General features: G+C 38.8%; 1 protein-coding gene across 15 annotated transcripts in view; it reads left to right on the top strand.

Moving 5' to 3' along the window:
- ptprsa (protein tyrosine phosphatase receptor type Sa) overlaps window positions 1-14,292 on the top strand; it is a 236,381-nt gene that overhangs the window by 152,759 nt on the left and 69,330 nt on the right. For all 15 annotated transcript variants that reach the window (XM_053238028.1, XM_053238026.1, XM_053238027.1 and 12 more), the window contains 5 exons: window positions 893-1,003; window positions 9,837-10,106; window positions 10,318-10,899; window positions 11,060-11,196; window positions 12,765-12,909. In XM_053238028.1, the coding sequence (XP_053094003.1) occupies window positions 893-1,003; window positions 9,837-10,106; window positions 10,318-10,899; window positions 11,060-11,196; window positions 12,765-12,909 (1,245 nt within the window). The remainder of the gene's footprint in view (window positions 1-892; window positions 1,004-9,836; window positions 10,107-10,317; window positions 10,900-11,059; window positions 11,197-12,764; window positions 12,910-14,292) is intronic.

The raw sequence follows: 14,292 nt of genomic DNA, 5'->3' as shown, positions 1-14,292 counted from the left end.
ACATGTTTGTAGCTGTGAATTCATAGTGACTAATTTGTGTAAAAACAGAGTTGGCAAATCACACAAGCAGATTTTGTATCAAAACTAGAGCTTTTGATTTGTAGTTGCCCAAAGGACAAGTAGCTTGAACAACCAGAGAAAAACTTCATGCACTTCATGGTGGTGTGATGCACCTCGATACTGTAATTATAACAGGCACTACTTGTTCAACCCCACCACCTACTGCCAAGAAAGTTTTTTGGTGAATGGTTTTACTATTGATTAATTAGCGTGCACGAATGACAGACAGTCTTTTCAGAATCAAGAACATGAAAATGAAAATTGACTAAACCAAGCAAAGTAAATCGCAGTGCAGAGCCATCATATAACTCCTGCTAGAACAACACACAGTCACCTTACAGATAAATATATTTGGGAGAAAAGATGCTAACCAGACTCAAATAATATTTTTACTTGTGCTACAAGGATAGAACACTAAAACATTCGCCAGTGCTGACTTTTTTTTCAAGGGTGCAAATACAATGTGCTACATCAAGTACTTTATCAGGAGAGAGTAAGGACTAGAGCTACACAAAGATTTGTCTCCTCCCTTTTTCCACTTAACTAGCTAACTAGCTCAAATTACATTAGCTAACACTGTTTAACCTTAGGCCTCTGGACGACCAAAAAATAGAAGCTTTTACTAATGAATTTACTAAATAAATATTTGATGTCATCCCTATCCTATATAACCCTCCCAGAGCCCTTACGAGCCATCAGTTGATTTTACTCCTACATCACATGAAGAAATGAAATTTGTGAAATTGTTTCTTTTTTCTCATCATCTCTCTCTCTCTCTTTCTCTCTCTCTCTCTCTCTCTCTCATTCTCTTTGGGCGGTGCCCTCCTCCCAGGGGCCTTGCAGATCGAGAACACCGAGGAGACGGATCAGGGGAAGTACGAGTGCGTAGCGACTAATGTGGAAGGCGTGCGCTACTCTTCCCCTGCCAACTTGTATGTGCGAGGTAGGGAGCAACCTGGCCTCGGAGATCCTCTCCGTCCAGTCCATCACTATGCATCAGTGTGGGCTTAAACTACTCGAAACATCTTCTTTCAGACCAAAATAGAAAATATTAAACTGGGCTTTGTGTAATAGAATTAGTTACTTTCACTTGAATGCTGGTTTAATATTTACACATTTTTTTTTCAAAATAATGGATATATGAGCATTTTTCACTTGATGGGCAAAAAGTCCTCCGCTGGTATTTTCTCTATTGAGCTTTTCAGGTACAAGTGGATGATGGTAAGTCTAATTTTGATTGGCTGCCAAGGCAATCAAAATGAAAAGGTAAAAAAAAAAAAAAGGATTGAGGATGATTGTGTTTCTGAATGAGTATTCAGCTCATATTCATACATTGCAGACCACACTCATAAATAGTGTATAAAAATAAATAGTCATAACCTTTCCAAGAAGGGAAAAAGAAAAACAATATGCTATAAAGAAATATGATGTTATTGTTATAAGCAGAGGTTCTCAGTGACATTGTTTGTGTTTTCCCTATTTTAATACATCTCATTCAACTGATTATTTAATTATCTCTGTATTAACTGAATCAGGTGTGTTAGAGCAGGAAACACATTCACTTGTGCAAGAAGTCAGCAGGCTTGACATTGCGAACCACTGGCAACCATAACTTTTTTTTTTTTAATCAATAACACAAAGAGACGATGCTTGTAATATTTTCTATTTGTGATATTGCTTGAGTGAATATTAGATAACCTGTCTCTGATAAATAATTCAGGTTTCTTTTATATAGTAACAATAAGTCTAAGGTGTTGTTTTGCTGTTATAGTTATTATTCTGCTTTTAAATTCTGAAGTGTGTTCATTTTCACTGATACACCTACCGCACTAAAAAATGTATCACGTCTCCTTCCGTTCATTTTCAAAGCTTGATTCTAATCTCGACTGTAATCAAATGTGTTTTGGTTTCTAGAGTGTTCTGCACTTGAAATTAACAGCTACAATGCACAGCTACTCCAAAACTGCACTGCTAAACCACTAAATTTGATGATTTACGTTTCTAAACAGATTATCCAAACTGATATTTTTCAATAAAACCTGCTGATAGAAGTGTATTTAAATTCACTCTCATTGTAGCTGCTAAATTTAATAAAAGTCATGCTTTTTGTGCAGCAAGTTTATTTATTGTTTTTTTTTTTTTTTAGTTGTTTCATTGGTTTTGTTTTCGTTTCTTTTCTCTCCGTTCTGTTTCTCTAATTTAAACAAATGGGCCACCATGGGAGCTTTTTAGGTGGCTAAAAAAGACGTTGTGATTTTCTTTATTGTGATGACGTGTTTAAATTAACCCCATGTGCTTTGTAGTGAGCACTGGGGTGAAAGGCGTCCTTCTGGGGCAAAAAGCAACGGGCGAGATTGTGACAAAATGGGTGTCACTGCTATAAGATGTAGACTTCGAAAAGGGAAAAAGCAAAAGCAGAGATATGCAGCAGCTTAAAGCCTTGAGGTGGCCTTTTTTACTCTCTCTGTGTTTCCCCTATTTTTCTCTTCTCCTCATGTCATTGTGTTCTGCATCAACCCCTTTACATCCCTCAGAGCTTCGAGAAGGTTGGTGTGTTTTTTCTTTTTTACTTTTTTTACCCACATTAAAGGCGAAAAACGATGTTTGAAAAAAAAATTATATTTATTTATTGCAAGGCTCATAAGCAGTTTGAATGAGCATTAACTAAATATTCAAATCTGCTAAATAGTTCAATAGTTGAAGGAAATTTTGATTTGTTTGCAAAAAAGAAAAAGATTAGAAATGATAGAAACCCGCAAAGTTCGGGCTCTTTTTTTTTTAACCCTTACATTTGAGTTTGCATTGTGGGGCCTTTTTCGTGTTTGCATATTTTGGTATTGCTTCTGCTCAATAAAAAGCTTTATTGCATTTGATGTCATGAGACAAGCATATGGAATATACATGCATGATGGGAGAATGTAGCTTTGCTCGTTGCATGTCCAGAATGCAAATTTTCGTGGGCGCTGTATTTCTTTTCTTGCCCTTCTGTGTTTCTGTGAACTTGTGATCTTCTCTTTACTTCCTTTTTTTGACAACATATTACCCTAATTAAGTCATCTGTGGCCTCTTATCGAGTTAATTACATGTTACAGTAGTGTGTGTGCCTTTGTCTTTGTTTTGTACGATTTTTAACTCCTTTTATGTTGGAATTTCCTCCGTGTTAAATGTGGTATGTATTTTTGTGCACACTTGTCCATTGTAACACGCAGCTTTTTGTAGTTCCAACATAGCTGTATTGCGCAAAAAAAAAAAAAAAAATGTAGATTTACATCCATCTCACTACAAAGCTATTATGGCAAATAAAACCCGATTGGGCGTTATTACTTTCTGTGGAATTTTTTGGATAATTCACAGGGATCAGCAGCAAATATAATGATCTGAAAATTCATGACAGTCCCTCAGAGCGAGCAGAAGCTTGGCTTTTCTAACTGGCAGCGAGCGAGCAGGGACCGCTTTGTTGACTGGCTGCCACTTGTCCTTTTCCATTCAGTCGGCTCAATCAAACCAGGATTTATGATTCATTTGATCCTCTCAGCGACGGCACACGTCTGAATTGCTTTTCAGAAAATGATTTGCCTCATTAAGCCACCTAAATTAGGCCCAAACATAAATCTAGTGGCTTGTTTTTTTTGTTTTCTTTTTTTGATTTGAGTCTCTACATTCTAATCCTGGTTGAATACTGTGGAGAAGCAGCCAAATTTAATTGGGGCCCAATTCCAGCTCGGTCCACTGGCGTCTGCATTGGTTAAATTGAGTGCCCGATTCACATTGACCCATCAGTTTTTCGAGATTTACACACTGAACGTAATGGCCCACATGTGCTGGGCTGCAGCTCATCAGGCTGCCTCCTGAAGCATGTCCAATTCTGTATTACATCTCCAGTTACAGAATCTAGCAAATTTAGCTCTGAGACTTTTTTTTTTTTTCACTTCTTGCACCAGCATTCGTGAATTCATTATCTGTCCAGCAGAGCAACGTGAGGAGAAGGAATCGGTAGAAAGGAAACCAGACACCTCAAACCTTCCTATGTTCTCCTGCAAGAAGCATCAAAGTATCAAAGAATGGATTTTTCAAAGCAAAATCATGCTTAAAATGCCCCCATGCTAAACTGTGGTGCTAAACCATCTTGTAATGTCTGTGCTGAAACAAAATGGCCTCTTCAATAATTCATTTACAGAGGAAGACATGGCGGTGTTAAGGGGGAAGAGTAGTCATCACGCAGGCCCCGAGCAGGGGTTAGAGGTATAAATAATGAAAACGTAGCACTGCGACTCCCAGGGCCTGGCATTTATTGGCAAAATTTTATTCGCCAAATCTGGTCATACCCATCACAACTGATCTCTGCTAGGACACATGAGGCTGCACCTCTATGATGCCAAAGGATTAAATTAGCAAGACTGCCTCCCTAGGGTGGCCAAAGGCTGAATTTCTGCAACTCCTTTAATCTTTTCTATCACAAAAAAAAAAGCATGCAAGTTAAGTCTACTGCTAGACCTAATTAGAAGGGATATTAATTAACGCACTATGTATAGTACCATCCTTTTGAACTTTGATTTACCAGAGCTTAACACCCTAGAGTAAAAAATGTGCAAAATGAAGAGAAATGACAATTCTACCAGTTTGAATATGTCCACTAATCGCTCCTTGTGCCTGCCAATATAGCTTTGAAGTTATTCGACAGGTCAGAGTAATGAAAGAGCAACATATGATTTAAGGGTTTGAATCTTTCTGGGGAATTACATAAAGAGACGTACATACCTATTCAGTGATGCTGGAAGACTGTGCTGTGCTAAACTGTGCTGTGTTATAGTATCTTTTAAATGTTTTTTTAATTATTTATTTATTTATTTATTTTGCTAAATTGCATGTGCAAGTGTACGCGTATGCATGCTCACCCCCCCTCCAACTTTCTGCATGTCTTGCCTTGCATGTGCTTGCACGTCTTGCTGTGCATTTTGGTGTGGAAAATGGAAAAGAAAGCTAGATTACACCCTGTTCTCTGGTGGGCTAAAATGCGTGTCTAAAACCTCACAAGTAATGCAGTCCCAGACTCTATCAGCTTCGTATTTGCCATAATCAGATAAACCGGCCACAGATGTTTGGCGGCTTTGTACCAGTAATAACTTCCATTACTGGTGCTGAATCCTCTAAGCCTCCAGTGAGACTGTCTAGCATTTCAGTTAATGTGAGCAACCTCCTGTGGATGTAAATGCCCACCAAACCTCCTCTGCCCAGGTGGAACGGAACCTTCCAGGTGTCAACACCGAAGCAAGGTGTAATCTCAGCTTCAAGGTGGCACTATGGGCTGCAAGTTTTGTTAGTTTTTCTCCTCTTCATTTTGGGGCTGGACAGACTGTCTCACCAAAATGGCAGATAGTGCTCACCTTCGAAACACTGGTCTGGCGCAACTCTTTCCTTCACATCCTGTCCAAAAGCAATGTTTAAAAAGTACCAGAAGTGGCGTTTTCTCTTTTTACCTTGCCTTTCACCTTGTCTACCATTAAAACCGTTGATTTGTCTTTCTCGCCACGTCGGGGCTTGAAATGAGGATTTGACTTTTTTGCTCTAAATCTGTTAGGTCCAGCCTCCTGAACCCCTAGTTTTAGTGGAAGAGGACTTTGTCAATTAAGTTTGGATTCAATCACACTAACTCATCCTGTATATGACAGCAGAAAGCTCAGAATGTTATTGTGTGTTGAGGCTCAGATAAAGCCTGAAAACTGCACCCTATTTCATGCAGCACTTCTTCAAAGCCGGACAAGACTGCTGGATCGATAGGCTAGGATTCAAATGTTGACGTGTACTGGATGAGTCGAGACTTGTTTAGAGTTGGTCTTTTGTCAGTGCCAGATGGATAAACTGTTTTGAGACATTGTTGTCTTAACTTTGAAGTCAAAGAGATTTTCACAGAGGGTTTCGTAAATATAAATTTTAATCTTGGTGTGGTAAAGAAGGCTAAAGTACTTTTGAAGGAAACTTTGAAGCAATTTTTTAGCCAAAGTACTAACACAGATATTAAGAAGTGAAATTTTGTAAGCAAAACATTGATATAATGCTTATAATTCTGTTTACCCCTGTTACCAAATTAGCATATTCCTTCAGCATATAACAGTAATTAGCATCAAAGGGTGAAAGGTTGCAGCCCTTGTTCACTCACCTTCCAAAGCTCCTGGTCCACTGGCTGGCTCTCTGCAAACCCAGCTAGAGTTAAAAAGGTACAGCCAAATAAAACCTCTCACTGAACATCTAAACTTACAGTTCCAGACCTGCCAACCTTCATGCATTTTGTGTTGGATCATTTTAACAGTACACTAGAATATCACTAAAAAAAGACACCAGAAGAGCGTATTTTTTCCCCAGTACAAATGGCCGATGAGCCAATGGACAAATTTGGAATGACAGACCATGTAGGTGTTCTGAAAACCCCTCCCCCCACCTCCTTGCCCCCTCCTTACACTAGCTGAGTATAATTATTAAGGAAGCGTGGGAATATTTTTGGTGGAAACAGGAAAAGTACTGAGTATTTTTGCCCGAAAATGGCCTTAATAGGCCTACAGTGAAGTGTCAAATGTAACACTTTACAGATAATTATAATGGTAATGATAGATAGATTAGACAGTGAGTAAAAACGCCATGTGTTTGCTCTGCTCTCCTGCGATGCATTTGTTCTGAGCAGCAGATCGACAGTGAAAAATGACAGCTGTGTGGAACCATTTCACGGTTTCTGTGCATGACATTACGCAAGTGATTGGTTATAGGAATGTATCGAAAATATACTAAGCATTAGTCCTTTTTGGGGTTGGCAGGTCTGTAGTTCCATCTTTAATATTAATTCGTGCTGTAAATCTGGTAAGATTTGTTACGCTACCCTTTAAAGGTCCATACCGTCAGATTGCTCCGTCTGTGATCAGTGGTCAGTGCCTTGAAGAACACACCTGCACTGTAATATCCGTATGTGTCTTGGTGATTTTATTTTATTTTTTCATTCCAGCACCATTTTGATTTTGTGTATTTATATATGTGTGTCTGTGTTCCATATAAAAATGTTGCTAAAGTTGCACTTGATATATATATATATATATATATATGTATATGTATATGTATTTAATTTTTTTTTTGGGTCGCATGCTTTGATTGGCCTGGCCAGTTTGAAGATCTGGTGGATGGTTTGGTTCCATACTACATTCATTTCTCATGCAGTTACACCCATGCATGACCTTGTTATATATGGGCTGCCCTTTCACCTTTTCTCAAAAACTGTTGGGTATGCGCTTTTGGGAGGGGTAGCTTAAAATTTTTTATTTTTTTTTTACCAGAACATTCAAAGGAAATTTGTTGTATAATATTATGTTTCTTTGGAAAGCAAATATGTAAATTTGTAAGCCAACACACGTAAATATATAATAATAACTTGTTAAATAATGATTTGCTTTCTATCTTAAATATCAGTTATTAGAGACCATAGAAGAGAAATCATAAATTCCAGTCTTGGAGAGCCAGAGTTCAGTACAGTTTAGTAATTTTCCTGATTGCCTGATAATTAACTCTTGTCTTTGAGAAGGCAAATCACCAGATTACCCCCCAGGACTGGAATTGATGACCCTGCTTTAGAAGGTCTCAACTTTCCCACTTAGCAAAGACTGTAAAGGTCATTTTATTATAAGAAATCATTATAAACTTGATTGTGATCTGAATTATAGGAAAATGTGTGCAAGGATTTAGAAGCTTTCAAAATGCTGGTGGGAGTCGAATCTTGGATTTCAAGTCCCTCTGTGGGAAAAGTCAAACCCACTGAGAGCTGTAATTTCCGCTCGAGTTGGACCAGGTCTCCTCTGTGTCCTCTTTTCTCTTGCTTCCTTCTTATCTGTCCATGTCTTGTTTCAAGCCCCAAGTAAATAGAAAAGTTTCATCTCAGTCTGTCCATCCCTTAACGTCCGTTATTCTGCTGCCTCAGTCTGTCTCCACCTGTTGTCTATGTCTTTTTCGTATCTTTGTCTTTTAATTTCTTTCCTTTTTTTTGAACCAACCCTAGCACCTCAACCTCCATGCTCCTCTCTCTCTTTCTCTCTCTCTCTCTTCTCTCTCCCCTCTCATTGGAATATGTATGCCGCAGCTCCTTCCAGCCCCATTTCCCAAGTCCAGAAGTCCCAAACTCCACATTTAGAGCAACTTTCATAATGTAACAAACTAACCTATAATAACTATATATATATAGTTTTTTTCACTCCGATCCTCTCTTTTGAACAGTGTAAGCATTGGATCATTGGATTAGCCTTATCCATTATTGTCCTTTAGGAAACATCCCCAAGGGGAATTTTCACACAAATATCTCAATGAATAGCCCAAATTCAGCCAAAAGACACAATTCAAGGTTACCAAGAACTGAAGAGTCGGACAGGTTATGAAAAGACCATTGTCCACAGTCTGGCCAACCCAGAATTCTTCATAAATGGCCCGCCCCCTCTTGTCTGTTTGCTCTCCATGCCATCCTCACTCATCCTGAGTTTCATGTGTGGCTTTGACAGCCCTTGTTGTACAAGTTCTTAATTGTTCCCATTGTAGACTAGCGTATTTCCTGTCTTTTTTGTTGCTTGAGTTTTGTAAGTAACCCTTTGTTTTTATATCCCTGGCTAGTTGAGTTAAAATCAGCTACTTTTCCGATGTCGTTTTTGAAAAAACGATTTTCTCCAAAAAATTTGCTTTGCGTTTCGGCTTCTGGCCTGACTGCAATGTGACAACGCTCCTGTTACATTCAGTCCGAGTGGCTAGAGACAAAAACGAAACTTTGTCAGCATTGAAGTGGGTTTCCCTCCCCCTCTCTCCTCGCTCTCCTTCCTCTTCTTTCTCTTCTTCGTTCTCTTGTGTGCGTTCTCTTCCCCTTCCGCCTTTCCTTTCTTCTGCTCCTCTTCCTCCTCCTCAGTCGTCTTTGTCTGGGCATGCTAGCGACCTTTGAGTTACATTCCTCTATGCATTTTTATCTTAAATCTCTATATGGTTTGTTTTTTTCCACTTTACCGTTGAGTTTTTCTCTCTACCCTTTTTCTGCATGATGTCTGTGAAAATGATAGCTGCATCTATCAATGGAACCGTGTCAAATCTCAAAGAGGCTTTGTCCAGTTGATCTACCCTTGATCACAAAAATCTGATTAAGGTTTCTCATCTTTACTCTCGAGTTAATGGACTAGTTTGCACATACATGAAGTCACATACATGTTTTTTCGAGCGTAGGCTGAAATTAGATCAGTTTACATTATGACATTTTTGATCCACTTAGAGTTCCTATCCAGTAGGAGAAGCTTCTGTGAGCCACTTCCTGCTCAGCCACACATGATGTAGAGCACTGAAAGCACTCTTTCAGCACTCTACCATTTTTTTCATGCTCATTTCTTACTGATATTACATTGATTTGCATGTAGTTTACACACAGAGGCTCAGGTTAAAAGATGAGAAACTCATAATAGATTTTTGTGTAATTAAATGTGTTGTGATGGGTCAAATATTAGTCAATGGAACCTTGTTGCCATGAATTTGTTGCTTTAATGTCAATCTATATTGTTGGTGAAGCAGTTCTGTTAGTTTAGTTATGTTATCCTTATTTTGAGTTACACAATTTTAGAGTTTGTTCTCACTTTTTATGATTTATTGTCCTCTCTTTAGACAACGTCTGTGTTCTAAAGAAGGACTCATTTTCATCGCCCTGTCTTGTCACCTCTCTTTCTCTCTTTCTCTCTGTCTCTCTTTTTTCTTGTTTTCCATCCTGCTCTGGGCGTTTGCAGTCCGGCGCGTGCCCCCTCGTTTCTCCATCCTGCCCACAAATCACGAGATCATGCCAGGCGGCAGCATCAACATCACCTGCGTGGCAGTGGGCTCACCCATGCCTTATGTCAAGTGGATGCTTAACTCGGAGGACCTGACACCGGAGGATGACATGCCAGTCGGACGGAACGTTCTGGAGCTGAACAGTGTGCATGAGTCAGCCAACTATACCTGCGTGGCCATGAGCAGTCTGGGCATCATCGAGGCTGTATCCCAAGTCATTGTTAAATGTAAGAGGGGACATACTTGTCACTTGGATTGCTGAGCCTTTTCAAGTATTTAAATACTTAAAGGAAAATATTTAAATATATTTCTTTTGCGATAGGCAAAACCTATGCCATTCTGACTTTTTAGATTTTTAGATTAAATGCCATTTGCGTAATGATGATTTGCATAAGATGCTTTTGGTAAATTAGAATTTCTCTATTTACCTTCCTGCAGCCCTGCCCAAGCCTCCAGGTACACCAGTCGTTACTGAAACTACAGCCACCAGCATCACCATTACGTGGGACAGTGGCAACCCTGAGCCTGTTTCCTATTACATTATTCAGTACCGTGCCAAAATCCCAGACAGCAAGTTCGAGACCATGGACTCCATCACCACCACTCGCTATAGTATCGGCGGCCTCTCACCCAACACTGAGTATGAGATCCGTGTCTCGGCCGTGAACACCATCGGCCAGGGTCCAGCCAGCGAACCAGTGGAAGCCAGGACAGGGGAGCAGGCTCCTGCCAGTCCTCCCCGGAACATCCAGGCCAGGATCATCTCCCACAGCACAATGATGGTGCGCTGGGAAGAGCCAGAGGAGCCCAATGGCCAAATCAAGGGCTACCGTGTTTACTACACCATGGACCCGTCTCAGCCTATGAGCATGTGGCAGATCCACAATGTGCAAGACAGCATGATCACGACAATTCAGAACCTTGTAGCCTCCGAGACCTACACTATCCGTGTATTGGCTTTTACTTCAGTAGGCGACGGACCATTTTCAGATTCCATTCACGTCAAAGTGCTGCAAGGAGGTCTGTTGAGTTCTTGTTTTTTTTTTGTTGTTGTTTTTTAATGATAGCTTATAATTTGTTACAGAAGCTATATTTTTATGAAGCATAAGTGTACTGAGCATGCTGTTGTGTGTTGTTGTATGGCCTTTGTGTCATACTGTCACTCTGGATTGTCTCTTAGTTCCTGGACAGCCATCCAAGTTTCAGATAGGCGAGGTGTCGGACACCAGCATCGAGCTGACCTGGGAGCCAGCATTCGACAAAGAGGGGATCATTAGCTATGAGCTTCGTTATAGAGAAGGCAGTCAAGGGAGTCAGGTGCATTAGATTTTATCATTTCTATGCAATTTGTAAGGAAAAAACACTCAGGGGATTGCTGTTATAGGAAAATAATCAAAGACATAGTGGTGTGATGTGGTGTGAGTTACTGTTATGACCTCAGAATTGATTATTTTCCTATAACAGCACATCACAAAGTGTGTTATTTGTCTTATACCACTTATACCTCTTATATATTCCTCTTTTTATCCATTACATCTAATGAAAGTGGGCGAAACAAGTTAGTTCCTGTCATGAATTACATTAAATCTGTTTGTGGGTTAACCTTCTCTGTGTAAGTTGTTACTATAGAAATAATAGTGTATTAGAATGAGTGCATTTATATAAACCTTTGCAGCTGCACTATTATCAGAGGTGATGTTATTAATAGAAAATTAATAAACACCTTCTAACAAATCAGAATTGAGAATTCAACAGTGCTGTGGTATGAACTTGCTTAAACTTAACAGTGTTTTATTGTGAGCATTAGAATTATTGTGATGCCAAAGACAAACTCCAGGACTTACAAGAAGATTTGCTTTTTGGGATGTCCTTCTGTTAATTCCATCATTATGTTCACACTGGCAAATGAAAAACATGAGCCATTCATTTACTGTGTAAGTTCTGGACATGGAGCTCTGATCGAGCACATTAATAAACATATTTTCTCAGTTTAATGCTAAATAGTTGTAATGCAGAAAAGTGACAAATTCAAATGACTAGCTAAGACCAGTAATCTTATGACACACACTTTCCAATGCTCCCCAATCTTTTGCTCTTATAACTTTACTTTATACCTGGGTTTAGTTCTGATTAAACACATTGTCTGACACAAAAATGAAAGAAAGACGGTTCACCCTACGTTCACACTAGCAAGCAGCAAAGGGTATCAGTTCATTTTCTATATGTGTGTGTAACACAGAAACACAAATTCAGCAACAAGTGGCACTTGAATTGAGATTTTCTCAATTCTATGCAAAATAGGCATAATGCGGTATAGTGACAAATCCAAACAACTGGCTCGATTGATTCCTCAGACCAATCATATGTGTGTGTAGTTGTGGTTTTTCTGTTTAGCATGCAAAAATGGAAGAAAAACCATGGTATCATTTTACCTTGGCATATATATACATGTGTATAAAGGGATTATGAAGCAAAATAAAGCTTGGAAGATCGTTGGTGCTTCTGGTGAGTGCACATGGTTAGTGCAGTTACCTTGCTTTGCTAATCTGTCAAAGAAGTTAATACAAAGCCTAGCATGTAACACATAAATCAAACTTAAATACATTTTAAACAGAAGTTGTGTGTAATATTTACATAGTGGACTGGAGGCTATTCGTTTTGTGTACTACCCTGGCCACACCCACAAGCAACAACAGTAGTGGTTGCTACACACACAAGAGATAAACTACAAACCACTCACTGGTGTGAACGTAGAGTAACTGTTACTTTATTATTTGTAATTAGTGTAAATGCAGGGCAATGGACAAACCCATTGAACATTGGACAAAGTTCTATGTAACATATCATTCAATTTTACATTTCACTTACTCTTCCCCAACAAATAGGTCACAAAATCATTCAGCCCGACCTCGTCCTATGTGGTGGAGGGTCTGCGAGCGAACACAGAGTATTACTTCTCCCTGGCGGCTGTTTCAAACAAAGGCATTGGTGCCTTCACCAACGAAATCTCTCAGAAGACATCACAAGCCAGTATGTACCCCTTTTACTTTCTTGTTACTGTTTGTTTTCAGAAATGGACACCTTTGCGGTGTGGTGTTTTGACTGTGAAAAGGCTCTGGCCATGTTTATTCCAAGCATTATATGTGACCAGACAAAGCAACTCTGTTTGAGAGCAGGGTGTGTATCCCTCACCAAAGTCCCCAAATCCAGGGCATCGCAAATGTCAAGAGTAAATGTTAACAGCGTGTGAGTGTGTGCATGTGTGTGTCTGTGTGTGTGCGTACATCTCCTGTATGGCCATCTGAAGTGGAAATGTTTTAGGGACACGCACCTTGCCTAGCCCTTTAAATCTGACACTACTCTAAATTTGTATTTTGACGAGGGATTTACAGTGGTTGAGAGAAAGAACCGCTCCTTTTTTTTTTTTTTTTTTTTTTTTTTTTTGCCGTATTACTGTGTGTGTTTGTGTTTGAGCTGTCACACAGATGAATGAGATTTTAATGCTTTGAAATAACAGTATGTCTTTTACATTGTAATTAAATGTATGTGACACAACATTGATTGATTAATGTGAATGTAATTACTGACTATTCTTTCCCAATATTAACAAGCTGACATTTGATGCTTTTCATTTCAGCCTGTTTATTCACTAGGCTTGTGCAATATTGATTTACCATTAAAAAAATCTTGATTTAATGATTTAATTGTCCAGAACTGATAAAAAATAAGACACTAAAAAAAAAAAGAAAACGGAAAATACATGTAGTGGCACTGAGTGTCATTCGGTTTACATGTAAACTACACGGACATCACCACTGCTGCAAGTTGCTGTAGTTCAACCATTTATGAATCAACGCAGGCTTGAACATTAGTACAGTATCTTATTTTATACAAAAACATTTTAGGATTCCGCAGATTCATAGTATTACTGTCCTTTGTGACGTCTGTTACCAATTTTGCCCTTCACTCAGATTAAGTGGTTGACTATGTCCATTGATTTGAATACGAAAAATTGCTAGCTTGAGGCATGACACTTTTTCTTTGCACCAGGTCTGCCATTTTTTTTTCTGCAATTGCAGCCACAACTGATGGGTTCAGAACAAGGTGATTGAAAAGGTATTGTATCAAACTGATTAATAGTAAATGCAAAATTAACAAGAAAAAATGTAAATTGAGAGTAGAATTTTGTGCATTTTTATAATTTAAAAAGAGTAAATTCAGAAGTTGGCAAACTTGTACAATTAGTAATATAATAAATAAATAATATAATATAATTGCAGTAGATGTCACTGGACATTGTGGAAGTGAAAGACCCTCTAGGAACTATTAATAAGTTATATTGCACAAGCCTAGTTTTTTTTTAAGCAATGTATAGGTAGAGATTCATGAACAAGATGATAAATACTAGGATTG

This window comes from Pangasianodon hypophthalmus, chromosome 11 (genome assembly GCF_027358585.1).
Source record: "Pangasianodon hypophthalmus isolate fPanHyp1 chromosome 11, fPanHyp1.pri, whole genome shotgun sequence".
Lineage (NCBI taxonomy): Eukaryota > Metazoa > Chordata > Actinopteri > Siluriformes > Pangasiidae > Pangasianodon > Pangasianodon hypophthalmus.
Note: the sequence above shows the minus strand (reverse complement) of the source record. Positions and strands in the feature narration are given on the sequence as shown.